This window comes from Garra rufa, chromosome 13, assembly GCF_049309525.1.
Source record: "Garra rufa chromosome 13, GarRuf1.0, whole genome shotgun sequence".
In the NCBI taxonomy this organism is placed as follows: Eukaryota; Metazoa; Chordata; class Actinopteri; order Cypriniformes; family Cyprinidae; genus Garra; species Garra rufa.
This window is the reverse complement of record NC_133373.1, coordinates 38924523-38952265: the sequence shown is the minus strand read 5'-3', so window position 1 is coordinate 38952265 and position 27743 is coordinate 38924523. Positions and strand designations below refer to the sequence as shown.

The 27743-nt window shown below is 42.9% G+C and overlaps 1 protein-coding gene across 1 annotated transcript in view; it reads right to left on the bottom strand.

Moving 5' to 3' along the window:
* Positions 1-27434, bottom strand: part of plcb4b (phospholipase C, beta 4b) — a 45862-nt gene extending 18428 nt beyond the window's left edge. The window contains 22 exon segments of the mRNA XM_073816642.1: positions 5922-6046; positions 6710-6794; positions 7046-7196; positions 7277-7372; positions 7446-7552; positions 7999-8088; positions 8156-8207; positions 8241-8327; positions 8765-8858; positions 9238-9448; positions 10727-10835; positions 11465-11522; positions 11760-11860; positions 12244-12325; positions 12414-12467; positions 12694-12773; positions 12989-13132; positions 14859-14918; positions 15054-15134; positions 17274-17371; positions 21035-21094; positions 27283-27434. Coding sequence (XP_073672743.1) covers positions 5922-6046; positions 6710-6794; positions 7046-7196; positions 7277-7372; positions 7446-7552; positions 7999-8088; positions 8156-8207; positions 8241-8327; positions 8765-8858; positions 9238-9448; positions 10727-10835; positions 11465-11522; positions 11760-11860; positions 12244-12325; positions 12414-12467; positions 12694-12773; positions 12989-13132; positions 14859-14918; positions 15054-15134; positions 17274-17357 — 1951 coding nt within the window. The 5' untranslated portion in view covers positions 17358-17371; positions 21035-21094; positions 27283-27434.
* Positions 27435-27743: the final 309 nt, after the last annotated feature.

The following is a 27743-nucleotide window of genomic DNA, read 5'->3' as shown; positions in this document are numbered from 1 at the left end:
CCCATTTTTTAACCTAGGACAACTTTGGTGAACTTTTTTTTATCCACAAATGTTGACTAATATACTGGGTCCTTCTCAAAAAATTTGCATATTGTGAAAAGTTCATTATTTTCTGTAATGTACTGATAAACATTAGACTTTCATATATTTTAGATTCATTACACACAACTGAAGTAGTTCAAGCCTTTTATTGTTTTAATATTGATGATTTTGGCATACAGCTCATGAAAACCCCAAATTCTTATCTCAAAAAATTAGCATATCATGAAAAGGTTCTCAAAACGAGCTATTAACTTAATCATCTGAATCAACTAATTAACTCTAAACTCCTGCAAAAGATTCCTGAGGCTTTTAAAAACTCCCAGCCTGGTTCATTACTCAAAACCGCAATCATGGGTAAGACTGCCGACCTGACTGCTGTCCAGAAGGCCATCATTGACACCCTCGAGCAAGAGGCTAAGACACAGCAAGATATTTCTGAACGAATAGGCTGTTCCCAGAGTGCTGTATCAAGGCACCTCAGTGGGAAGTCTGTGGGAAGGAAAAAGTGTGGCAGAAAACGCTGCACAACGAGAAGAGGTGACCGGACCCTGAGGAAGATTGTGGAGAAGGACCGATTCCAGACCTTGGGGGACCTGCGGAAGCAGTGGACTGAGTCTGGAGTAGAAACATCCAGAGCCACCGTGTACAGGCGTGTGCAGGAAATGGGCTACAGGTGCCGCATTCCCCAGGTCAAGCCACTTTTGAACCAGAAACAGCGGCAGAAGCGCCTGACCTGGGCTACAGAGAAGCAGCACTGGACTGTTGCTCAGTGGTCCAAAGTACTTTTTTCGGATGAAAGCAAATTTTGCATGTCAATTCTGAAATCAAGGTGCCAGAGTCTGGAGGAAGACTGGGGAGAGGGAAATGCCAAAATGCCTGAAGTCCAGTGTCAAGAACCCACAGTCAGTGATGGTCTGGGGTGCCGTGTCAGCTGCTGGTGTTGGTCCACTGTGTTTTATCAAGGGCAGGGTCAATGCAGCTAGCTATCAGGAGATTTTGGAGCACTTCATGCTTCCATCTGCTGAAAAGCTTTATGGAGATGAAGATTTCATTTTTCAGCACAACCTGGCACCTGCTCACAGTGCCAAAACCACTGGTAAATGGTTTACTGACCATGGTATTACTGTGCTCAATTGGCCTGTCAACTCTCCTGACCTGAACCCCATAGAGAATCTGTGGGATATTGTGAAGAGAAAGTTGAGAGACGCAGGACCCAACACTCTGGATGAGCTTAAGGCCGCTATCGAAGCATCCTGGGCCTCCATAACACCTCAGCAGTGCCACAGGCTGATTGCCTCCATGCCACGCCGCATTGAAGCAGTCATTTCTGCAAAAGGATTACCGACCAAGTATTGAGTGCATAACTGAACATAATTATTTAAAGGTTGACTTTTTTTGTATTAAAAGCACTTTTTTTTTATTGGTCGGATGAAATATGCTAATTTTATGAGATAGGAATTTTGGGTTTTCATGAGCTGTATGCCAAAATCATCAATATTAAAACAATAAAAGGCTTGAACTACTTCAGTTGTGTGTAATGAATCTAAAATATATGAAAGTCTAATGTTTATCAGTACATTACAGAAAATAACGAACTTTATCACAATATGCTAATTTTTTGAGAAGGACCAGTATATATTTACAGTCAGGTCCATATATATTTGGACACTGACACACTTTTCATAATTTCGGCTCTGTGTGCCACTAGAATAGTTTTGAAATGATACAATCAAGATGAAACTGAAGTGCAGACTTTAAGCTTTAATTCAAGGGGTTGAACAAAAATATAACATAAAATGCTAAGGAATTACAACTATTTTTATACACAGACCCCCCATTTTCAGGGGCTCATAAGTAATTGGACAAATAAATATAATCTTAAATAAAATGTTCCTTTTTAATATTATGTTGAGAATCCTTTGCAGGCAATGACTGTCTTAAGTCTGGAACTCATGGACATCACCATAGACTGGGTTTCCTCCTTTGTGGTGCTTTGCCAGGCCTTTCCTGCAGCTGACTTCAGTTGTTGTTGGTTTGTGAGTCTTTCTGCCTTTAGTTTTGTCTTCAGCAGGTGAAATGCATGCTCAATCATTTTGAAATCAGAAGATTGACTTGGCCATTGCAGAATATTCCACTTTTTTACCTTTAAAAACTCTGGGGTTGCTTTGGCTGTGTTTTAGGTCATCGTCCATTTGTACTATGAAGAGCCGCCCAAACAACTTTGCTCCATTTAACTGAATCTGGGCAGACAGTATATCCCTATACACTTCAGAATTCTTCCGGCTGCTTCTGTCTTCTGTCACATCATCACTAAACACCGGTAAACCAGTGCCACTGGAAGCCATGCTCATGCCATTACACTGTGCTCCACCATGTTCACAGATGATGATGATGTTGTAGGCTTTGGATCATGAGTTGTTCCAAGCCTTCTCCATACTTTTTTCTTCCCGTCATTCTGGTACACATTGATTTTAATTTCAGCAGTCCAAAAAATGCTTTTCCAGAAGTGGTCTGGCTTTTTTAAATGTTTTTTGACAAAGTCTAATCTGGCCTGGTTTGCACCCTGTGGTAAACCCTCTCTATTTTGTTTTGGTGAAGTCTTCTCTTGATTGTAGACTTTGACAGTGACACGTCTACCTCCTGGAGAGTATTCTTCACTTGGTTGGATGTTGTATAATGTTTTATTACCATGGAGAGGATCATCCAATCATCCACCATACTGTTGTCTTTTGTGAACATCCAGGCCTATTTATGTTGCTGAGCTCACCAGTGTGTTCTTTTTCTTCTTAGAATTCACCAGACTGTTGATTTGGCCACTCCTAATGTTCCTGCTATCTCTCTGATGCATTTCTTTTGTTTTTGAACCCTAACAATTGTCTGTTTTACTTGCATGCAGAGCTCCTTTGACCGCATGATGGGTTCAGAGCAACAGCTTCCAAATACAAATGGCAGACTTAGAATCAACTCCAAACCTTTTACTTGGTTAATTGATGTAGAAAAAATTAAGGAATAGCCCACAACTGTCCATGAAACAGCTTTTGAGTCAACTGTCCAATTACTTATGGTGCCTTAAAAAAGGGGGGAGGTACATATTAAAGAGCTGTAATTCCTTAACCTTTCTACCAATTTGAAGAGACTGCCCTAAAAATTAAAAGTTCAAAGTGTTCACTTTAAGCCCATATTCATTGTATAACTGTAACTTGAATATGTTTTGGTCAACAGCTAAAATAATAAAAATTGTGTCAGTGTCCAAATACATATGGACCTGACTGTGTATATATTATACATTATATATTAGATATATATATATATATATATATATATATATATATATATAAACAGTGTTGGGGAAATTTTTAAAATGCATTACTAAAAAGTAACAAAAGTTAGTTTTTACAGAAAATAATGTTTCACGTTACTTTTAACATAAAATGTTCTATTTTTGGCAAATGCATAAGCATTTTTGTTATTTCATATTTCATTATTGCAGATTTGCATCATATTCTGATTCGGCATTTCACTTTTTTATTCATTTTGGGGAATGCTGGATCTGTTTTTGTGCAGTGAGATGAGTAAATGCATGTTGACATTTAGTCTATAACTACAGTATCGTCATGTTCTACGCCTGTGCATTTACTCCAGATTTCTCTCAACAGAGCAACATGACAGCTATTTATTTGAAAAAGAAATAAAGAAGCAGTCATTAAAAACAATTATAAAATTTAGTTTAGTAGGTTTCATTTCAGTCCATATTCTGCCTATATGGATTGTAGCCACTATGCCATTATGAAAGTATTAAAATGCATATAATTACAAAGACATTATTAATGCATTTTTCATCTCAAATCACATTTGTATAAAAAAAAAAAAGCCTACAACTAATGTATTTTTTCAATTAATGTGACCAGGGCCGTATTCACAAAACATCTTAAGGCTAAAAGTAGCTCATATCTTGCTGATTTAGGAGAAAATCTTAAAAATAGTGGGTGTGTCAGTCCTAAATTTAGGACTCCTAAATATTTGCTCTAAGAGTATTTCACAAAGCGTTTTAGCTCTAAAACTAGCTCCTAAATCTGAGAAATGTTAGGAGCAGTGAAGAGGACTCCTAAGTCACTAAGACCAAATCACAACTATCCTAAAATGACTGTTGATGGCAATCTGCCTCAGAACTTAAACTTTTTAGAAACACACTGTATTTATTTGCACACGTTTTTTCCCACGCAATTCTTTTGGTTTTAGAGATTGTTCCAACTCCAAATTTTCCTTATTGGATTATATCTTTGTTTTCATCGGGGCAGCTGGGTAAAAAGTAACAGCTGTTATTGCATCCGGTTTGGTTTTCTTTTACATTTACATATCTTACTATCAGCCTTGATTATTCTATTCTGTTAATAAAAAAGGCTGTTTATATGCATGTCAGCTAATTGTTTATGAGAAGCACACAAGTAATAGGCCGATAATCAGCTGAACATATACTTGTTTAATTCGTGCCATTTTAAAATCTTGATGGCAACATCTTTTAAAAAACTTTATTTGAATGTGGCAACTTAATATTATGCTCTACAATATTTCTATGAACAAATCTGTGACAGAGACCCTTCTCCTATCAGCCAATCACTGTGTGCATAGTTAATGAGCATGCTGACATCATCCATAGCAACGAGGTCAACCCCGCCCTTTACTCTTAGCTTAAGACCTCTCTCTATTCCTAACTAAAAGTTTGTCTCAACAGCTTTGTGAATAGGTTTTAAGAGAAAACTCTTAACTGCTATTTAGCAGAACTCTTAGTGGTAAGATCAAATGTTTTGTGAATACGGGCCCAGATCTGTAATGCAGAACATCTGTGCAAAACTCACTGGCGTGAGAGATGCAGGCAGTTGCTGCGGATGTGCTTATATCCCACTATGCTGTTTCTAGGTGTTTTCTATCTGTTTTCTTCAAGAGTGTGTTCTGGTGTATCTGGAGCTCTGTGGGGTTTTTCAGCAGGTGAGAATGGAGCGTCAGATTGACAGCACCAGCACACACTCCTCAACAACACAGATGATCTGAGGAACTGTTCCTGACTGCAGCTCAACAGTGTTATATTAAAGCATGCGTCGGCACACGTGTGTCAGTCGTGTTTATAAAGCGAGCGGCGCGTCCCGTCTGATCTGAGTTCAGTCTGTCACACACGAGTGTGTTTCTGAACAGATGCTGCTCGATTCCCGCCGGTGCTGCTCTGAACACAGAAGCTGCTGACGCTCACATTATTACTGACGACCAGAGAAACACACAACATTCACACTCATGTTACTCTTATTTATACAGCGTTTTTCAAATCAGATTGTTTCGAAGGAACCAAAAAACCTGATGTGACCTCATAGAGACTGAAGAATCATCACACACTAGTACACACTGAACTGAATGGATTGGAATAATGACTCTTTTGTCTTCCGAAAGCGGTTATAATTATTGAATTTTACAACATGAACGCTGTTATTTTCCTATTTGGAAACAGCTTCACATACTAGTGAGTGAGTTGAGCTCCGGCCATGAGAGATTCCTCAGATCATGCGTGTTGAGGAGCGTGTGCTGCTCTCAGATGCACCATTTTCACCAGAAAACAGATAAAAACCTCACAGACAAACAGAAGGAACCCGAGACCAGAAGATACCGAGACTCCTGAACAACAGACACGAGGAAAACACCTGCAGATACTGCGACGGCTGTCGGGTCAAATCTAATAATGCGAAGGTGCATTTCTCTTTAGTTTAGTTACTTCAGAACACAGGCCATCTCAGAGCAGTCTGATGTCATTTTGTTTCTGTAAATGCACGTTAAAGCGATGCCCGATGCGCGTCTCTGTGTGTCCTGACGGCTCTCGGACCCCGCGGCCGTACCTGGAGTCTGGAAGTTCAGAGACACCATCTGGCAGCCGGCGTTCCAGAAGATCTGAGGCATGTAATTGCTGGAGTCCACGCGGCCTCCTTTGGGGTAGATGCGGCTCATCTGCCGCTTGTTGTAGCTGCGCGTCTGCGGCTGAGGAAAACACGCGACAGACCCACGGCGGGGTTATTTTTAACCGGGAACAGCAGGGGATCGTTCCCCGAGGACAAGCACGGCTCACCGGAGACCGAGTTTCCTTTAAAAAGTTCAAACGTGCATTTAGCCCGACGCGAGTCACAGGGAAAACACTTTAGTTTCCAAGAAATCTGTTCACATCCACATCAAACTACATAACCTACTAACTAACAGAAGTTACTAGTAAAGCGGGATCCAAACTCATGGTGACACGATTACGCTTCAGTGCAGCTTCTGGTTTGAGAATAAGCTACAAATGCACATCTCAATCATTGTGACATGATTTTAAGGTTTAAAGGTGCACTGAGTTAGGGTTCGGGGAAGTTAGGGTTTCTGATGTGCTGATTTCTGGCCTGATCTCAGCAGCATTTCTGCATGAAGATAATAAGAACATTCTGTGAGAATCCGTGAGAATAGCACACACACGTGTGGTTACAGCGTCACCTGGACAAACGTCACACATGCATGAATCAACATGAATTCTGCTGGTGATATTTGCAGGAGGGATCGTGTACACAGACTAAACTGGTGATTTCAGCATCGTTTAAAACACCGTCGCCACTGTTTGAGGGCTGATGGGTAATTGAGTGCAGACGTCAAAGGATACTTCACAAACTCAATGGCGTTCGTCTTCAGATAGCCCAAACCCACAGACTCGTTGAAGGACGACATGTTGTGATGGATGTTCCTCTCTGAAATAAAACACAACAAAGATTATTATTATAATACATTACTTTAACTGCCATTATGATGACCGACCGATCATCTACCTCAGAAGGTGAAAATAAATTAAATGTCTAAACTGTGAACAAACATGACAAAGACGGTCTCAGTGTGATTCTAGTCATGTTTTTGTATTATTAGCTGTCCTTTCAGCAGTTTCTCTATATTCTTCTGACATTTGCAGGTATGAGTTTATTCCTACAGTAAACGCTGAACTGACCCTCTGCGACCTCGAAGCCCTGGAACTTGACGGGCTGAGCGTAGTTGACCATGGCGGACAGATACGGGTGGATGTTGGTCGTGGCTCCTTCATACTTATACGAGGCGATGAGCTGCTGTTCGGCGTCGGCGTCTTCGGCCGTTTCCACACCCTGATGAACAAACACAGGTTCGGGAGGTTCAGCTCTGTCCATCTGTAAACGTGTTCAGATGAAGCAAACATCAGTCGCACCTTCTTCTTGTTCTCCAGGTCCGACGCTTCAGACACGTCGGTGGCGTCCGTGATTTCAGTCGCTTCTGAGATCTCTGTGACGTCGTCTTCTGGGATCTGGAACACAGAGATGATGTGAGGAGCAGAACCGGAGCACACGGCTGCGTAACGCAGTTCTTGCGGCGCTCACCTTCTTCCTGAGACTGTTGTCCTGCGCGTCCGGATCGCTGGGATCCTCCAACAGAGACAGAGTGTTGCTGGTCTTCATGTCTGAGTTCAGCTCTTTACCATCCAGCGCTGCAGACACACACAGACAGACACTGGAGAGATCACTTTCCTGCATATGTGTGTGTGTGTGTGTGTGTGTGTGTGTGTGTGTGTGTGTGTGTGTGTGTGTGTGTGTGTGTGTGTGAGTGAGTGAGTGAGTGAGTGAGTGAGTGAGTGAGTGAGTGAGTCAGTGAGTGAGTGAGTGAGTGAGTGAGTGAGTGAGTGAGTGAGTGTGTGTGTGTGTGAGTGAGTGAGTGAGTGAGTGAGTGAGTGAGTGAGTGAGTGTGTGTGTGTGAGTGAGTGAGTGAGTGAGTGAGTGAGTGAGTGAGTGAGTGAGTGAGTGAGTGTGTGTGTGAGTGAGTGAGTGAGTGAGTGAGTGAGTGAGTGTGTGTGTGTGTGTGTGTGTGAGTGTGTGTGAGTGTGTGTGTGTGTGTGTGTGTGTGTGTGTGAGTGTGTGTGTGTGTATGAATGTTTACCACTGTCCAGATCTTCATCATTCTCATCTTCTCCCGCCTGTATGCTCATCTCTCCAGCCTCCATGTGCTTCTTAAATGACTCCAGCTGCTCTGTAACACACACACACACACACACACACACACACGTGAGCGCCGCCGTACGTCCAGACTAACGCACCAATGGGCATCCGAAGCCACAGAGAACACGAGGCTGAGAGCGAACGCTGGCGCTCAACATGCGACAGACCGTAAACATGCGACACGTTTTACCTGCAGTGATTCTCAAATGACAGAATAACAGGATATTCAGACGTTACAAACGCTGTTTCCTTTATGGCTTGAATCACATCCTGTCAACAAACACACAAAAAAGCAGAAAATGTCATATTACCATCATAATGTTCAAACCAGTAAATTATTATTCCTGGAAACTCAGACAAAATTACATATTAAATAAAGAAGCCTGCAAAATAAAAATATAAGAAGGTTCTGCAGATCATTTTCTCTAGACTCGAATCAAAACAAAATTGAATGATGGGAAAAAAAAAATCATTATGAACTAGATAAAAAAAAGCTTGTCAAGACATGAGAAAGCCGGACCAGAACGTTTGAAAAAGTTTGAAAAGTTTATAAAGTTTGAAAAGTCTTACAAAGTTTTAAGCTTGATTGTTTTCAGTCTGATAGTTAGAAATTTAAAGTTTGAATGTTTTGAAGGCAATACAATCTGTCATAGATAGATCGATAGATAGATAGAATCTGTGCTCAGTGAAGTTTGATTTGCGCTCACCTTGAACAGGATGTCGGTGCACATGGCCTTCCCATGAGTGATGATGGGCTCCTGATCCTCACTTTTACCATCCCAGCAGTCCAGCTCCACACACCTGAAGCGTGCACACACACACACACACACACACACACACACACACACACACACACACACACGCACACACGCGCACACACGCGCACACACGCGCACACACGCGCACACACACGCACACACACGCACACACACGCACTTGCATTAAAGTTATGCCACACTGAACAGATGAGAGAAAACGTGAGGGATTGCATCTTTCCATGCGCTCGCTTTCGTATCATCATTAATACATTAAAGTGAGAAATGTCTGGTTCAGATTCATCAGTCGATTCATCAGTGAAACACACGCAGATGCGCTTCTGACATGAAGAGCAGGTTTAGTTACTTCTTAATGAGGTTTAAGGTCAAGATGCCAGTGAGACGCTTTGAAGATGAACACATACCTGCATCCGGACAGCAGCACCTGTCTGTACACCTCCACCGAAGACTTCCCGCCGAACTGCCGGCCCGTCAGGTAAGTGTTGTGTGAGGAGCTGATGAAGTAATGAGCCAGCGGCTGGTCCATCTCCTGACACAGATCCAGACGGTCCAGAAACACCGGCGCGTTCTCGTCAGACATCAGGTAGCGGCAGAAGCCGTCGCTGGACATGCGACCTGAAGATGCACGAGACGATCGGATGAGAAGCTCACGCTGATGATGGTCAGTCTCAGTCAATGTTAATGTTTCATCACGCTTTCTCAACATACTCCAGTCCAAACTACACACTTTCTCACACTTCTCTGTAGATTTTTTTAAACATGGCTTATGTGGGTTTTATGAAGATATAAATTTAAGACTTTTTAAGACCTAAGTGAGTTCAAGTAAAGACAATTCAAGGAGTAAACCGAATTGAACCAAACACATCAATATGGTCATTAAATGTGAACGTCTTGTGTTAGTGAAAATACAACATTCAACAGATCTCTTAGATAACTGCTCAATTCATTTAGACAAACAAAATCTCTAAACATCCTTCAAATCAAGATATGAAGTCTTGTTTTTAGTGTAATTACTATAAAAAAATAACCTGAAGCACACTTGACAAAATCAACTTAATTCAAAGGGAAAGCAAGTTTTCATTCCCCATTGACAGATATTTGTTCTTGTTTTAATCATAGACCCTCAGAAATTTCACAGAAAACAAGACTTTGTCTGTTCATTTTGCATCTCCAGTAAATGTGTCTTGATTCAAGGATGTTTGGATATTTCAAAACAAGACAAAAACACTGAGGAGGAGATTCATTTTTTGCAGCACATGTAACTTTTAATGCCACTATGAATTTCAGACATTCTGCTGTGGGATAAGACATTTTTAGACCTTAATTTAAGACTGGTCACCCCCCAAAAATTAAACGTGCTGTTCATTTGCTCATCCTCAGACCATCCCAGACTGATTTTCTCTCTTCAGAACAATGAAGATTATTTTTAGCTGATTTTATGAATCATCAAGACCACAAATTCAGTTTAATGTTTTTTGGGGTGAACTATTCTTTTAACAACTGATACACTGTTTTAAAACATGGCTAACATGCGTTACATTCTGACTTACTGCTGGAAAATTCTAACTACATACCGTCGCTCAAAAAAAACTAAATAAAACAATCAAACTCAGACAACGCTTCAGTGCTTATAAGATAGATGTACTTTCACACATCTTCAATGTAATATTTAGAAAACAGAATATGGGAAATAATCTGGACACATTTGCCTGTACTCAGTTTCCTTTTCTCCATCCTTATCCAGACCTGGAAATGACTAAAACCAAATCAGTCCTGCATTAGAGGAGCGAGTGCTGAAGCTGTGTGTCCACCAGAGGGCAGCAGATGATCAGCGGAGAGCGTTTCCACCCGTCGCTCCGTTCATTAAACTCTCATCACATCTCCTTTGTTTACCTTTCTTTTTTAAGTCGGCGTCTCTCTCGTACTTCTCGATGATCTGCATGACTCGTTTGCCATCGTAGAAGGGAAAGAGGATCTCGTTGAGTCGAGGGTCCCGCTGGTTCTACAGGGAAAACAAACATCTGAAATGAGGAAGGATTCGTCCTCAGAGACGCATCTCAACGTCTTTATGAGCTTGTGAAACTACAGCCATGTTTGTCCCGCGCAGAATTAACTCTGTCCACCGGAGCGCGTCCGCGGATGCATTTTTTACCCTTATGAGGGCAGATTTTTCCAAACCACATAAAACACACAGCGCGTCCTCGCCTCAAATAACTCCGCAGCATCTGATGTTAGATAACAGATGAGCATCAGGCCAGTTTACTCACGTTCTGGGCTTCATTTCTGACCTGCAGAACATCGCTAACTAGTTGACGAACGGAGACGTCTCTGTGGTTAAGAGAGTTTGTGTTCAGCGGACAAACAGGCACGAGACCGGCTGCGTGTCAATGCACAAGACGAGTAAATAAAACATACGACAAACACAGGACGAGCCACAGCGACACGCTCTGATCCGCATGCAGCGGGACCCACACGCGTGCGTTTGCAAACACACCAACACCAGCGCAGGAACGTCACCACAGGAAGCTGATCACCTGACAGACAGAAGCAGGGCCACATGCAGACGCACACACACACACACACACACACACACACACACACACAGTTAATAAATGATGATAAAGAGCTTACTTCATTCAGAAAGCTGACTAACTGCTCTACGGTTAAATAATCACTTTTGTCTCCGTTGCTGCAAAGAAATTGAGCAGAAGAGATTTGGTTTGGTTATAAAAACACAAACAAAACCATTAAAGAGAGAGAGTTAGACATCACAAAGCATCTGTAGGACACCCGTCTGACGCTCCATAAACACACCGTTAGTCAAACACACGGGTTAATGTCGAACCGCTGAAGCGTTAGGGTCTGCCTCTAAACTACTAGTTAACGGTGAGGAGTGAGCAGCAGCTCGTGTGTGATGTGGACCTACATCTTCTTGAAGAGCTCCTCGATGTCCGTGCGAGGGCAGATCTTCTGCGTCAGAGCGTAGAAGATGTCGAAGGTGAAGGCCGAATGCTCGATCTCGTCATTCTGCAACACAAAACCAAATCAGCAGGTTAAACGGCAGCCGTTTCAGAGTCGGCGTGACACTTATTTAACGTCTGCAATGTGACAGGAACAGGATATTCAACCGAAGTAGGACGACATGTGGTTAGATCCACGAGGGACCGATGGGACGCTGAACGAGGGCTTGCACAGAAATCCTGCTCTTAACCGGTCTTTGTGTCTCATTTTCCAGATGAAAACCATATAAAACTCAATCTTCTGTGATTGGAATTAAACAGTTTTTTCAATGGTTTTTAGATGTTTTAACTGGAAAACAAGTTTTCCTTTGGAACGATGTCTCTGATGAATCACAATTAAAACAGGAACATTTACAACTGAACAGTATAAAATCTGAGGTTTCTGCTGACCTTCCCACTGGGGAGACCGAGTTCCTTCAGCGCCTGGAAGATTCCTTTCTCCGTTTTACCCGAGCCGAACGTCCGCGTTATGCTGCGTGAGACCAGACGACATCAGATCAGATCAGATGGGTCAAAACATCACCCAACACAGAGATGATCCAGAGGAATCAGACACTCACCCTCGGACCGGGATTTTGCCGTTGACATTCGTTAGGAAGGACAGCCTCATCCAGCTACACACAAACACAGAGGAAGCTCATGAAGACAAACATCTGATGGATCCTGATGATTTGTGTCGGTTTAGAACAGATTCAAACTGGTATCTAACAGACCTCTGACAGATCTCAAATACGTCTTCAACAGATCTCAATGAGATCAGAATCGGTTTACCATCATAAACCAGGCACACACAGAGATGCGTGTCGTTCACTAGAACCATCTTTATGTGAATCGACTTACTGTTTCTTCAGGCACGTCATTGGACACACATTATTCGCCTTGAAATTGTGAATTACAGATTTCAGGCCTTCCATCCATTTCTGCAAACACAAAACAATCATACATGAGGAGAAGTAAACGCAGTAGTTATGACAGCTCAAGTAAGACTCAGTTTGAGCTGATGAATAACAAATGACTCATTTCACTCTGACACTTTGATTCAGTCAACACTACAATATTACTACAGTATTATTGAATACGACAACATTCTGATACGGATCACGCCGCAGGTCCATCAGCCGGTTCACACGCTTACCTTGAACGTGTCCGTGTTGTCCGTCACCATGTACATGAAGCTGAGGTTGACCAGGTCCGGCCCGCTGCAGACGCAGATGATGCGACCGTCCAGATCCGCCTCGCTCTTCCCCGCCGCTTCCAGAGACGCCAGGATCTTCGGGTCCTTCAGGAACACAAACACAGAACCCTCGAAGTGTTAGCGCCGCTTCAGTTCACGCTGAAACACCGGATGACTTACAATAACCTTTATACCAGATCAGCGCCATCGACTAGACCGGATTCATATGAAGACTCTGTCTGTGTGTTTTCGGCATCATCGGGTCAGATCTACTGAATCCCAAAGGGACGCCACATTCCCAGACAGTCACTCTTGTGTCCGGCTCATTTAAAGGGACAGTTCGCTCAAAAATGAATTAATTCAGTTCTCAGAAGTTGTTACAAACCTGTGTGGGGTTTTTCTTTTTCCATGGAACACAAAATAAGATATTTTGAAGAATATGAATAGCGAAGCCACTGACTTCTATAGTGTGGAAAAATACTGTGGAAGTCAATGGAAGCCCAAACAGGTTGGTTACCCACATTCTACAAAATATAAAAGACACTCATACAGGTTTGAAACAACTTGAGTAAATGAGGACAGATCTTTCATTTTTAGGTGAACTATCACTTTAATGATGTTTAAGGAACAACAAGTCATTCAACAAATTCAGAAACACATTCAGCTGCTGAATAAAAATGACCCATATATTCACACATCATTGGCAACATCACGCTCAAGGTTTGATTCCCAGAGAACGAGACGGAGGACGCTTCAGATCAAACGTGGCTGAACACACATCGCCTCCTGCTTAACAAACAGCTGAAGCGGGTTACCATCAGGTCCTGTAAACATCAGAAGCCTCCACAAACACACGCTCAGGTAAACGTTACACTCACTTCCTGCTGAGAACACCTGACTGCAGAAGACAAACACCGCAGACGGGCGCGGCTGCGCAGACACACGCACACGAGTCAATATTTGACACACACTGAATGTGAAATGTAATCTCTGACTGTCAATAACACTCGAGTGCTGATGTAAAACTAACAGTAACGTCGTCGAGTCTCGCGTGTCTCCTGAACGCCTCAAGCTCCGGCTCCACGTGTGTGGTGTGTCTCGTCGGCTCAAGCGGCGCGTCTGATGGACCCGAAGAACAGAATGACTCTAAACCAGGGCTGCCCCTGTTCCTGCAGATCTCCCTACCTGCAGACTATAGTTCCAGCCCTGCTCCAACACAGCCGTCTACAGTTATCAAGTGCTCCCTAAGAGCTGGTTCAGGTGTGTTTGATCAGGGTTGGAGCTGAACTTTGTAAGATGGTAGATCTCCAGGAACAGGGCTGGGCACTAAACCATCTAAACGCTTTCATCTGTATGTCAGTCTCATACTGCCCCATCTTCATCACATTAACAGCATCCAGTGTTCGCTAACTTAGTAGTAGTATAATGCTTTATTTTGAACATAAACATAAAAACAAGTAACAAAGAAAGTAAAACCAAACAATTTATAATAATAATAATGATAATATGAAACCAAATGTCCGAACAGGAGTAGGATGAAGCATAAGCTTATTAAAACCTATCCCTTCTCCACTATTCAATAAACAATCAGTTTTCCCTAATATACATATTTACATAATACCTATCTACAAAAAATCAAAAATGAATAAAGAAAACAAATGCATAAACTATTTACAAAAAACACCCGATTGCTCAATCCCTTCCTCCTCCCAACCCTAACCCTAACTACACACTTCTGTTTGTGAGACTCTGTCAGCAGCGATCGATTCATCTGAACGATTCAAACGTTTGTTCGGATGATTCATTTGAGTTCAAACTGGAGCATCTTTACCTTCGGCACGACTCCGGGACGGATGCTGTTGATCAGCGAACATTCTAGAAGCTGGCCTTCCTGCGAGAGAGAGACAAATACTGCCATTACTTTCAAACACATGACAGGATGAGAGCGTGAAGAGAAAATCAGAGACACGAGGAAACACTGATGTGTGTGATGTGCGTCTGCTGTGTTAATAAACATAAATCACACCTTTCCGTCACTCTTCCATGTGAGAAAGAAGCCAAACTCGTCGATTTTGAAATGGCAGCTGGGCTCAAAGACGAAGGGATCCTGAAAAACACAAACACGCAACATTAAAACATTTTCCTCAGAAGGCGGTCATTACCATCACGACACGTAATCGCTGCTGTAACGATCGTTTCTGCTGACGTCAACTAACTGCGTGATCTGTGTAATCTCAGAACTGAACATTTCTGGCATATGAACAATACTTTGACAGGTTTTATCTGAAGCTGATCTCACAGGACGTTTCCTCCGTGTGTCTGACCAGCGCTGGTCACAGATCAACACAGAGTCATCTGCTCTCAGTCCTACAGAATCAGGCCTCATGCGTCTGAAGCGTGTGATGCTATAAAAATAGATGCAGCGCTGTATTCAAACAGATCTAAACGCAGCAGGAGCCGCATCTGAGGAACCACAACACAGCAGAGAGACGGAGACTCCTCCAGATCAACATCTTTACTGAAGTCTGGAATACACCACACCACTTCTGCCCCAGTTTACCGTCTCCAGTTTCTGAAAGTCAGTCTGCAGATTCATAAAATAAATCATGTAGTGTATTCCAGGTGACAGAATTAGGTCATAAAAAAAGGTTGTGGGAACATTGTTTTAAAGTGTTTCTAAAACGATGAAATGTCCAGTTTTCTTGTCGTGATTAGAGCATTATTTAAAGCTTACAAAAATATTTCTTACTTTATTTTTACCAACATTACTTGAACATTTATTTTGAAAATTCAAAGAATGTTTTCCTGTCATGATTATAGGTTATAAAAACATTTCTTCGAACAGTCATGATATGTTGTGTAACAGTGTATAATAATAAGGTTATAAGAACGTTCTATAAACGCTACTTTAAGAACTTTTCCCAAAAAATGTAGATCACTTTTAAAAAACGTTAGTTAATGTTGAGAGAATGGAGCTCACTAGAATAAGGAGAATAGCTCAAGTCAACTCAACCTTTATTTATGTAGCGCTTTATACAATACAGCCAGTGCCGCTTCACAGAGTTAGACTGGAAAATAGTTGTTGAATAACGCAAACAGAATTCAGTTCTGCTGTAAATCAGTTCTATACTAACTATAATGATAATGATAAATGTAGCTTTAAAAAAAAACATTGTAAATGAAAAAGAAAAGCAGAGTCGACACCACAACTATAACGATAACCACGCAGCTGATGAACCATAAAAACATTGACAGCCAATCAGAAACTAGCTTTAGCATTTAACATTTATAATAAACATTAGCATTTATAATAAAACACTAACATGCATCGAGGCGGCCGCTAATATAGTTATCGCTATAGTTCTTCTGTATTAGCACACGGTCGTTTAGAGTACGACAGCTAGTTTTATTCTGTAATCATTTAAAAGTCAGCAAGCATTTGATGCAGTGCTTTAAACCTGAACAGTCCATTTGATGTCAATATTTCGGCTTTCAGAATCACGATTCTTCAACCCCTGATTTCAGACGCCACAGAATCATCTCTGATTGAGCAAAAACACACGAAGGTGTCGTCGATGTGCGTCGTTCCAAACGAGTTTGGCAGTAATGATCTCAAAGAGCACACAAAAGCGTCACGATGCGAGCGAACACCCGCGGGCTCGGCTAATGAGTTCACCGCGAACGCCCTTCAACTAACGGACGGAGCCAAGATGGCCGCCGGCAGCACAGTTTCACCGTCTGTTGCTCTGTAGGACCTGGCTGAACTGTAACTGCTCTCCATGAGACTTCCTTCTTATTTACAAACTAGTTCCTGTGCAATACATCTGCCGCATTAATCAAGACGCCCACGTCCCGCAGGGTCGTTCAATTAACGAGAGCACGAGACGGACGGTCGTCTTGATGTTACTGCGATCAGACGACGTTCAACAGCAAGTGACGGGTGTCGCTGTCATAAACACATCAGCTGAACCTGAGCAGTAAACAGCACAAATACTGAAGTACCATCAGAAATACACAAACAGACAGACGACGAATCCAGTTTCCCAGAATCCCTCTGATGAGCATCTGTGCAGGTTTATGTGCAGCACACAGTCATTTCAGCTCCTGATTGAGTTACACAGGAAATGAAGAACAGGAAGTGTGTGTGTGAGACTGAGGCTCGTCTCTGCACTGAACCTGCTCGAGTCACATGACGGATGAAGCGGCGTCAGGAATAACAGCCGTCAGTCGTCATCGGGACATTTACCTCATCGAATCGGTCAAACACGGCTCCTTCCTGCAGGAAATCAGGAATGTGTTTCTGCCAGTTGAACTCGTATGATTTGGTCATGACTGCTCACAGACCTGAAACACACAAATGATGGAAACACATTAACATCCAGAAAACACCATTAATGACACACAACATCATCTTTGTCTTTGCATATATTCAGACTTTTGGAAAAAGTCCTTCTCTAGTCGATGAACGCGTGTTTGAACCATCAGGAAAAGCATGAAAACAAGACCAAAATCAATCCACAACGGTGTTTTAAACTTCTGTCATCCCTAAACCACTGCACTTCCAGGTCAATAACACACTAAAACAGATTCAACATGAGGACAGAAAGGCCAGAGCCGTACACGGAGCGTTATAAATAAGCTGTCGATGCGCCACTGAGCTGATAAATATTCAATCAGAGCTCATTAATATTCAACAGATGTGCTGCATATTCATGCTCATTAAACAGAGGCAGTCACGGCTCTGCTGCGTTCAGGTCCCGACGGGAAGTTGGAAATCATGATCATCAGATGACGTGCGCAGAACGTGATTACAGACTGATTACAGCAGAGCATGATGGGAAACACAAAGCACAGCACAGCCATAAAAAACTATATAATGAGTCTCGTTTACCAGTTAGATTCACCACTGCTCCTCATCGACACAAACCGAACCGAACGGTTTACAACTAATGAGTGTTTATCATCTCACAGACGCTCTTGGATATCTCAGGAATACTAGTCAGGGACCCAAACTACTGCAGTTGATCGATCAGCAGCGAAGCGTTCGAACACGTGAGTTAGCGGAGCAGCTGACGCAGAGATAATTATCCGTCCCTGTAAGGCAGCGCAATCCCCTGTTACCGCCGGTTTAAAACGGCAGCGAGGATAATTACCCAGAGGCCCCTGCTTCATAAGCGCACTCAAATTAACGATGCAGAGGACACGCGGGGACACTTCAGACGCACGGAAACAGCAGGAGCTGCGGAAAACCTGGAAGAGTCTGAATGAACCGGGAAGATGATGACAGCTGTCAATCAAACACATCAAAGATCAGATTCTATCAGCAACGTGAGTCTTACTCATCATGTGTGTGTGTGTGTGTGTGTGTGTGTGTGTGTGTGTGTATGAGAGAACGTTTGTCAGCACCTGACTAGTGCAAACAAACACACCCTGCTAATGTTTGGCAGCAAAGTTAAACATTCAGACTAATACAGCACACACACACACACACACACACACACACACACACACACACACACACACACACACACACACACAGATCTTCATCTCCATGACAAACACAGAAACAGTGAGACAGCAGGATGGTGTTGCAGGCCAGACTCAAACCCTCACAGCAGCTCAAGAAACTTCTCAAGACTCTTCTGCATCTCACTCAAGAGACACACGCCGGACTCCAGAGAGCGATCCGCAGGAAACACACACATCACCACACGCGCCGCTAATGCTAAACCAACGCGTTCATTCACGGTTTGTTCTGCTCACATGTGAGCGCAAAAGGTCAAAGGTCACTGCAATACCGATCACTGATATATTGATGACATTGATCACTGATATACTGTCTGTCATTCATGATCTGGCTGTCAAACGAGGATCGATTCAGCTGAATGTCATCATTTACTCTCGTCGCATGACTGTCTTTCTTCTGTGGAACAAAATATGATGTTTTGAAGAACATCAGAAACAGATCAAACTGTCATTATATGGACAAAAAACACAGAGACATTTCTAAAGTATCTTGTTTTGTGTTCAACAGAGGGCGAGTAAATGATGACAGGATGATCATGTTCAATCTTATTTTGCTTTAATGACAGATGACCAGATGAGCCATGATAATAACTCTAACAACAAACACCAGGGTTAGCAGAAGACCTTCTTTATTTTCTTTGGCTTTTAATGTACTGTAGATTAATTTGATGCTCATTTGTCCTGTTGTTTATTGTCTGTGGATTGTTTTGTTTATTAACGTTGCTATATTTTTATTCCTCTAAAGTTCTTGGGTCAACTCTCTGCCAACTGAAACGGCTTTATAAATAAAGCGACCCTGAGTTTCTAAATCTAGCGGCGGCTCTGTTGATGATCAGCTAGTTCTGCTGATGTCTTCATGTTTCCTGATCCACTCTCACAGTAACTAGTATTTCTAAGATCATCTGAGCAGACAAACTCTGAGTAAACAGACGAACACGTCAGACGTCTGATGTTCAGTTATAATAATAAAGACATTCTGACGGAGAAACGACAAACGAAAACCTCAGCAGGAGTTCAGTTCAAATAAAGGAGAGAAAAACCCCATCAATGACTGACACTGATCAATACGGGCCATAGCTGAGATTCAGATGCACAATCATCAACATTTGTTGACATGTTTAGTCACTAACACAGGATTGATCAGCAGCGCCAGACACCGACGAATGAATGAAGCTTCTGCTGTGCAATGAAACATCAGCTTCATCATCTTCACACTGGATGGGCTCCGGAGAGAGCATCACGAGATGGACGTCTGGCTGGCAGCGGATTAGCAGCAGATCCGCATTTGACCAAACATGGCCAAACCTCACAGACGCAGAGACACCGAGCGCCGCTCGCCCCAAACCGCAGCTAATCAGACGCGCGTGGAAGACCGGCGAGAGTCCGGCGCGGCGTCGGCCCGTGGGCTAATAATAGCATCCGCAGGTCCGTCCCGCCGCAGCTAGGCCCGTTTCCGGCCTGGGAATGACCTCCACGGTTCCCTGCTATTATCTCTGACCAAATATGTACCTAACAGGAACGGCAAATTACAGATTCTGTCCTCTGAAGGCCTGCAGATAAGGACAAAGAGGGAATATTTTCCAGAGCCACAGAAATAGAACACTGCCTTTTACAGAAAGAGCGAGGATCGTGGGTAAATAACTCCCAGCAGCTGCTCTTATATGGCACAATTAATACCCATCTATCTGAACAGACGATACGAGACGACCGACGCACGGATTCCCTGGCGCTCGCCTGAAGAAGGTCGCGCTCGAGGTCGTTCGGAGCGATCGGCCCGATTCTTCTGCTTTCAACCGATTAGCGGACAAACCTTCGCTACAAACGAACGGCACGCGCGGATGTCGCCGGCGCTCGTCTCCATGGCAACACTCTTAACCTTCATTTGGAAGCGGCGGGTAAACATGAACTCTGCTCACACGGAAAGACGGCGACTGTGTCGTTTGCAGGCTTCTGCTGAGCTTAAAATCACACACGTTAGGACCTGTGCTAATCAAATGAACACCACTAAAGCACATACAATCTCAAAATAAACCATGTATCTTAAATTATTGTAATAATTAAACAGGCTGCGGCTGGTTGAACTGCATCTCTGAGATCAAATACTGCAATTCTTACATCTGTACTGAACTGACTCGTGTTTTCATATCAACACACACAAAGTAGAGATCTGTCAATAATGGATTTTGTAGATACGATAATGTGTTTAAAGAGAGGCAATACAGATACAGATTACTGTGTCACCAAAATATCCAAGAAAATAAGAGACTTTTAATGAACAAGCCCGAAACAAGCCTGTTGCTTTAACAAACAGAAGCGGCGGACGGCGCTGTCGTCTGATTGGCTGTTTGCGATCGCTACAGATCTTGACAGAAGACAGACACGCTCATAAAGCACATAACGCACTAATGCCTCACGTCTGACGACTGCACGGATCAGACGCCGCTCATTACCGTCTGTTTAATTGAGTTAATGCGGTCTTACCGGGCCGAGGCTGAAGGTGAAGAGCAGGCAAACGGATGGGCCGAGGACAGCGGTCACTTTCTGGAAAACAGGAAAACACAAGCAGATGCTGTGAGGAACGACAGTTAACCTGAGAGCAGCGTGTCTACAACAGGTGTGCTGCACTGCCGTCACATGACCAAACACCTGCAGTCGCATGTTTCATCCAGAGCTGCATCTAGTTAGTCGAGTCTCGTGTGTTTCTGTGGCGCTTTATATAATACACATCTACATCACAGTTTCAAAGCAGCTTCACAGGAAAATAACAATTAATGATGCAAACTACATCACATATGAAGCAAATTGGAGTTCAGCTGTAAAACATTATAGTGTTATTACCAGCAATTCAGTTCAGTGATCATTCAGATTTTTTTTTACTTGGTCATTTAATGTCATTAATAAAAAAATGATAATAAACCAGTCAGAAATAAAGATGGCTGTTCTGCATTTGAAACCAAAATAATATACTGTAAATGATGACAAATAATCAGATAAATGACAGGGATCAATCAAGATGGCCGTGTACACGTTAACATATGAGCTCATTAACATATGACCCGCCCACACTGTGTGAACTAGACCAATCATAACACAGCTCATTAACATAAATCTGTCAGAGGGAAAATATGAAACTAAACTATGGCTAACGTCGTGAAATTTCAACATAAAAATCATATAAAAATACATTTTAATGTTTGAGTGTGTGATTTACAGTAAACGTTCTGAAGCGGAAGCCAATCTCCGCTGTATTATCAATCTGTCGAAGATTAAAATAAAGCGTTATAAAACACAAATGATCCGGTTAAATCTCCTGATAAAGCCCTCTGTTCCGTTCGTTCAGTCTGGCAAATCCACGTAATGAGTGTTGTGTATTTTTAGACTTTAAGCGGCGTTATTTCAGGTAACATCAGACGAGGCGACAAATATTCTCTTGATTAAAGCAGCCGATAATCCCACGGCGGCGGGAGAACGTCAATCCGTTCACAGCCGCGGCGGAAACACACTCACACCTTCAACACCTGCAACCGGCGAACGTCGGCGTCACGCGGAGAAACAGCAGCCGGAGGAACGACACGAGATCCACCACGGCTTCCTTTAGGAACACGGATGCGTTTCCAGCAGATTCCAGATCAATACTGATCAGCAACTCAATAATCAACGGAATCCAGTCAGACCTTCAGCTGAGAGCTTCATCACCAGACACTCACAGAATCTGTTCCTCTAATCCATTACAAACACAAAGGACGGTCAGATGGCATCATGGGAAACGGCACTCCTCACAATCTGACAAATAATGGGTAGAGTTACGAGTTAAGCAAAACAAACAGACGGATCCGCTTCTAACAGGCAGGAGAAATGCATTGTATAGTGGCTGAGGTCAAAGGTCATGTGTCCAATCAATCTCTACTGCGTTTCAGCTCTAATTCGTCGGTCATTCTGTGGAATCTAGTCAAAACAGACAGATCACACACGGATCTGATCCTCAAAAAACATCAACTAACCCACAGTAGACTATGAAACCCGATTAGTGTTGATCTGCCACCTGATGTTCAATCTGCTACATTGTTTATATTGTCACAAATTAACAATAGTAACAATATTATCCACCAACTCTAATCTGCTGAATGCATTAAGATATTATAACATAATATAAACACTAACATTATGATTTTCTGTGAAGCTGCTTAAAACACTGAGTACGGTGAGAAACGCTGTATAAATATAAAACTGGCTTGACTCTTTAGATGCGGTTGATCATCAGATGCTCACAGACTCTTCCCATAATGCTGTGCTTCTAGTAGGTGTAGTATGGTGCGTGTCCACCCGACACGTCACGTGACCCACGGAGCAGACACACATACTACATACTAGTGAATTAACAAGCCATGCGGGTCACACGCTCGTCCTGGGCTAACACGGGTAATAATAGACGTGAACGCCGCAGCGTTCAGAAGTCACGTTCTGAGTTATAGCACAAAGGTCGACAGTTTAATTGGAAGTGCAAATTGCGTCCGCACGCGTGGCTCCCAGCAGTGCCGTGACTGAACGTGTTTCACAGGGGGGCTGCAATTAGAAAGTGCAGTAATAGCTCCGGCTTCGCTCTGTTCGCCGCTATTTTTAGCCGTCAGCTCGTCGTCCAGGAACCCTGATGCTTCAGCTGACTGTTCTACAGAGACGCTCGCAGGAACACGGCATGATGGGAGATCTCGGGCCGGCGGGGGGCAGTCATTTCTCTTTACGCCGCAACAATCGCTTCAGGACGCGCAAATTCACTCTAGACGATCGTTAATAGCAAAAGTGTCGAGCCGTGAGACTGAAACACACTCCACATACTGCCAAAACACAGAAACATGAGCTCTCATTTCATTTGAGAATATTGTTTTCTAAAGTAAATAGTGTTGAGACATTTCAACGGTGGCTGTAATAAAAATGTGTATTCATAAAAGATTTATTCATACTTTAAATAATGAAGACAACAGCTTCAGTAAGATTCAGTAAAAGTGCATATATTTATTAAAATGCTTTTTTCAGAGTTATTTTTGAATTTATTATATGTCTTTTCTGAGGTAAATGTGACATTATTGATCTCTAGTTGTTTTATGGACGTCTTTCGGCAGTTGAAACACCGTTTCTGTTTCATGTTTGTTTGCTGCTGTAACTAGTGGTAAAGAGGAAGAGATTACCAGTGATCTGTCAGCACACATTAAAGAGCCACAAAAACACATTTAGTGATTACTCATCTAACAAGGCCTGATATATGGTATTTCTGAGCACTTCCCACTTCGATCCGCCTCCTTAGGATGAATCGCTTGTTGTATTCCCCAATTGTAAGTCGCTTTGGATAAAATCGTCCGCTAAATGAATAAATGTAAATGTAATGTAAATGTAGTGATTGTATTTTGTGATAAAACTGACAGAATTTAAAACCTGAGACTTTGTTTTTTAACTAACAAAGCACAAAGATTATAGTGACTATTGGAAGGCAAGAGCTACAGATAACATTTAGTGAAGTTTTGTTTGTGCATCAACTGAAAACAGCACAGACTAAGGCAATGAAGTATCAACCTAGGCGTAACTTACAGGTGAGACATGTCTCCACCACTTTTTGCCAGGGCTGATATTGGCACCCATTTTTTGAAACATCCAGGGGCACAGATGTACCTAATGCAGATAAATCCAGCTGACATTCGTTTCTGTTAAACAACATGCAATCTGGCGCTGGAATCTGTTGTTTTTGAAATCATGCTGAATGTCTGTCGCGATGTTATTATTAGTATATATTTTATTATAAACTAACCCCCAGACACTCACTCCTGTCCCACCCACAAAAAGCTACGCCACTAGGTATCGATATCGGTTCATCAAAATGTCAATGAATTAAAATCAGGAAATCGATATTTGAGTTTTTTGAGAATGAAGACACTTGTAGCTTATAGCAAGACACTGAATGTGAAATGCATAACACAGTGTTCCTAACTCTCAGCATGACCACAAGAGACGCTACAGCAGACGTTAGCATTAACTACAGTCAGAGATTTAACAGTCACGACAGAGCCATAGTTTGAGAACGATGCCAAGCAAGTTAGTGAAAGTTAGACAAACTGATGACATGAGCAATATCACACTGGGTTTAACAACATCGGATGAGCCGCTGCGATCGGTTAACGGTAAAACTGTGTCGTTTGTTCAACTAGTTCAACCGTGACTAGTCCTCCAAGTTAACCCTGACCACATTCAGCTTTGACCTAAACCAGCCTGATCCATCTCATGACAACAAAACAGGAACCACCTGATCTAAGATACTAAAAGAACACTGTTTTATTGGAAACTCAATCCATTTATTAAGGCACGTGAGTGTGAAACACACCGAATGAAGGCAGAAGAATCAAGCACAAACTCACCAGTTGTGCAGAAAGTGATTTAAGGGGCGAGCGACATCTCGGATCCCGTGAAGACAAACACAGAGAAAGAGACGAGTGAAGCGAAAACACGCCGAACGTGTGAAGACGGAGCGCCGGCGGTCAGTCGACCCAAAGAAAACACGCGTGGAGCAGCGACTGGCAGCCGTCGCATGAAAGCTGACGTGAACAATAACAGCCAGAAGCCTGTGACTCATTGTGTTTGCATCTGCCTAATTAAAAAATAATAGTGCATCTTCCCCACAGCACACAGACGGACGCATGAGCGCAAGAAAAACAACACCACCACCAACACAGGCCTGTTTATATGGAAAGATGAGAGGAAAAACACTTCTGTCTGAAAATCGTTTCACACACCTGTTCAAACTCAGCTGAACCAGCGACTCAAACTCTGGAGACTTTGATCCGAACCCATCAGACCTCCAGAACCTGCTCCACAAGAATCAGGGATGCAAATATCTGCTGCTGATACTGTTAGCAGCTAATTATTTTTGCCACGGCCGATAACAGACGTGACGGCCGACATTAGGAAAATTCTAGTAAAATGGGACGTTCGATACGGCGGGTTACAGTTTACTGCTTCTGAAAGCTGCTGTAGAAATAGACCGAAAGCCCTCAAAGACTCGAACGACGTTCTCGTGTCAGTCAAACTATAAGCAAAGACATCACAAGAACTAATAGTGACTCAATGAACCATCAATGACTCAAATCACACAATAACAACAAAACGGTGACATTAGACAGAGCTCAGACCATATCAGCTGTCAAAATAACCTTCAAGCTGTTGGAATAAGACACATCCTGAATCAGGTCCGTCTCACAGACAGCCGTGAACCTGAGCCTCAAACACATCTACAGCTGAAACTCACAGCTCCTGTCTGACTTCAGATCCAACAGCCACAGAGTGAAAGATCCACTGCCTCCATGCACTCAAAAACCACGGAGAACATCCAAAAGCATTCAGCGTCCCACAGGAGGAACAGGCTTTACCTTCCGCACTCGAGACGACCGTCCACACGCAGCAGCTCCACGCGCCGAATATTGTTTATGACTGAATAAACATCCATTCTACCTGCGCGTTCACGTGAACAGGTGGCAGCGAGAGCACGTTCACGAGAGCAGGTGTGACGCGTTCACGTGTCGGTACAGATGCACTGATCACCCGTGACCAACCAGACTCACGGAACGGCACGTCTGAACCTGACAGCTATCCGTGATGAGAACTTGTCTCTTTTTAACGGGACACGCTACCAGCAACACTCCTTCACAGATCTCTAGTCAACCATTCCTCTGTCAGACTGGATCTGGATTTCAGTGCCTGTAACTCTGCTTTTACTCTTTATTTTGACATTACTGCTCATATTTCATATCAAGGCAGTAAATGTCAAATTGTAAATCTGAAAAAATGCACAAAAATTATGTTGTAAAATATAAAGAAATGACTGCTTATTTTCAGATGTTGCATTTTGAATATAGGTCTGTTTTGAAAACAACCCAAATTTGAAACAACAACATTGATATCTCATGTATTCTTTTTAAAAGACATTTAATTAGAAAACATGATGGAGCATCTGAACAAGAGCACTACAAATGCACATATGTTGCCCACATATCTAGAGTCTTACAGTGGAGGATCAGACACTAATCAGGGATCAAAATGTCCCAGATATTAAATGTGCAATCGGAATATCTGCTGTTATGAAATCTTGTGCAGTATTACAGACACACTGTGTGTTTTCATGTGGAAATACCTCCGAAAATTCTTCCGAAGGGACAAACATCCCTGATAACAGAAGTTTATGTCTGATACAGGAACAGTTCATCCTGAATTACATGGACGAGATCTGATTACACACACACACACACACATTACAGATATAACCCACGGATGCTCCTGCGTTCTGCAGTGAATGCACAGCATACATACATGCACCATGACAGGCCCTGCATGCATAAGATCTCAAAGATTCATTCAGTATGCATTACGTAATTCTCAGTATTAGCGGCACAGTTGTGGTGATCCAGCGTGAGCGGATCTGAGGAAAACATTTGTTAACACACGCAAGCAGCGCTGCATTTACACGAACATGTCAACAAGCAACTTAGTGCTGAACACAGGCATCCTTACCGTTCACATGACGGACGACGGTAGAGAAACAGATGCGGGACAGCAGCGTTAGCCAGCTAGCCCAAGAGCTAACAGCCAGTTCACTTTGATTCTCCTCACACATGAACACACAAGAACACACGCGCGCGCCCTTCCCTACAGCTCAATAAAACACGCGCACGAGCCGCGCGCTCATCGCTTACCGTCATCACACATCAGCAAACGCCCGCGACATTCCCGGGAAAACACACCATTCCCTGCGCTGGCAAACGGACGGATGATGGTGGATCTTCCTCAGCGTCATACATGCAGCCGGACATGCAGCCCTGCACCACCACCGCTGCAGTTACACACACACACACAGAGAGAGAGAGATCAGATAGATACACAGAGAGAGAGAGAGAGAGAGAGAGAGAGAGAGAGAGAGAGAGAGAGAGATCAGATACACACACAGACGGACTCACACGCGCAGCTGCATCACTGTCCGCGCGCGAGGAAACCCTGCAGGAGGAGATGGAGATGATGATGATGATGATGATGATGATGATGATGAAGAAGAAGTGTCTCTTCCTCCTGATTCTCTTCCTCACTCAACCTTCAGCGGCATCTATCTATCTATCTATCTATCTATCTATCTATCTATCTATCTATCTATCTATCTATC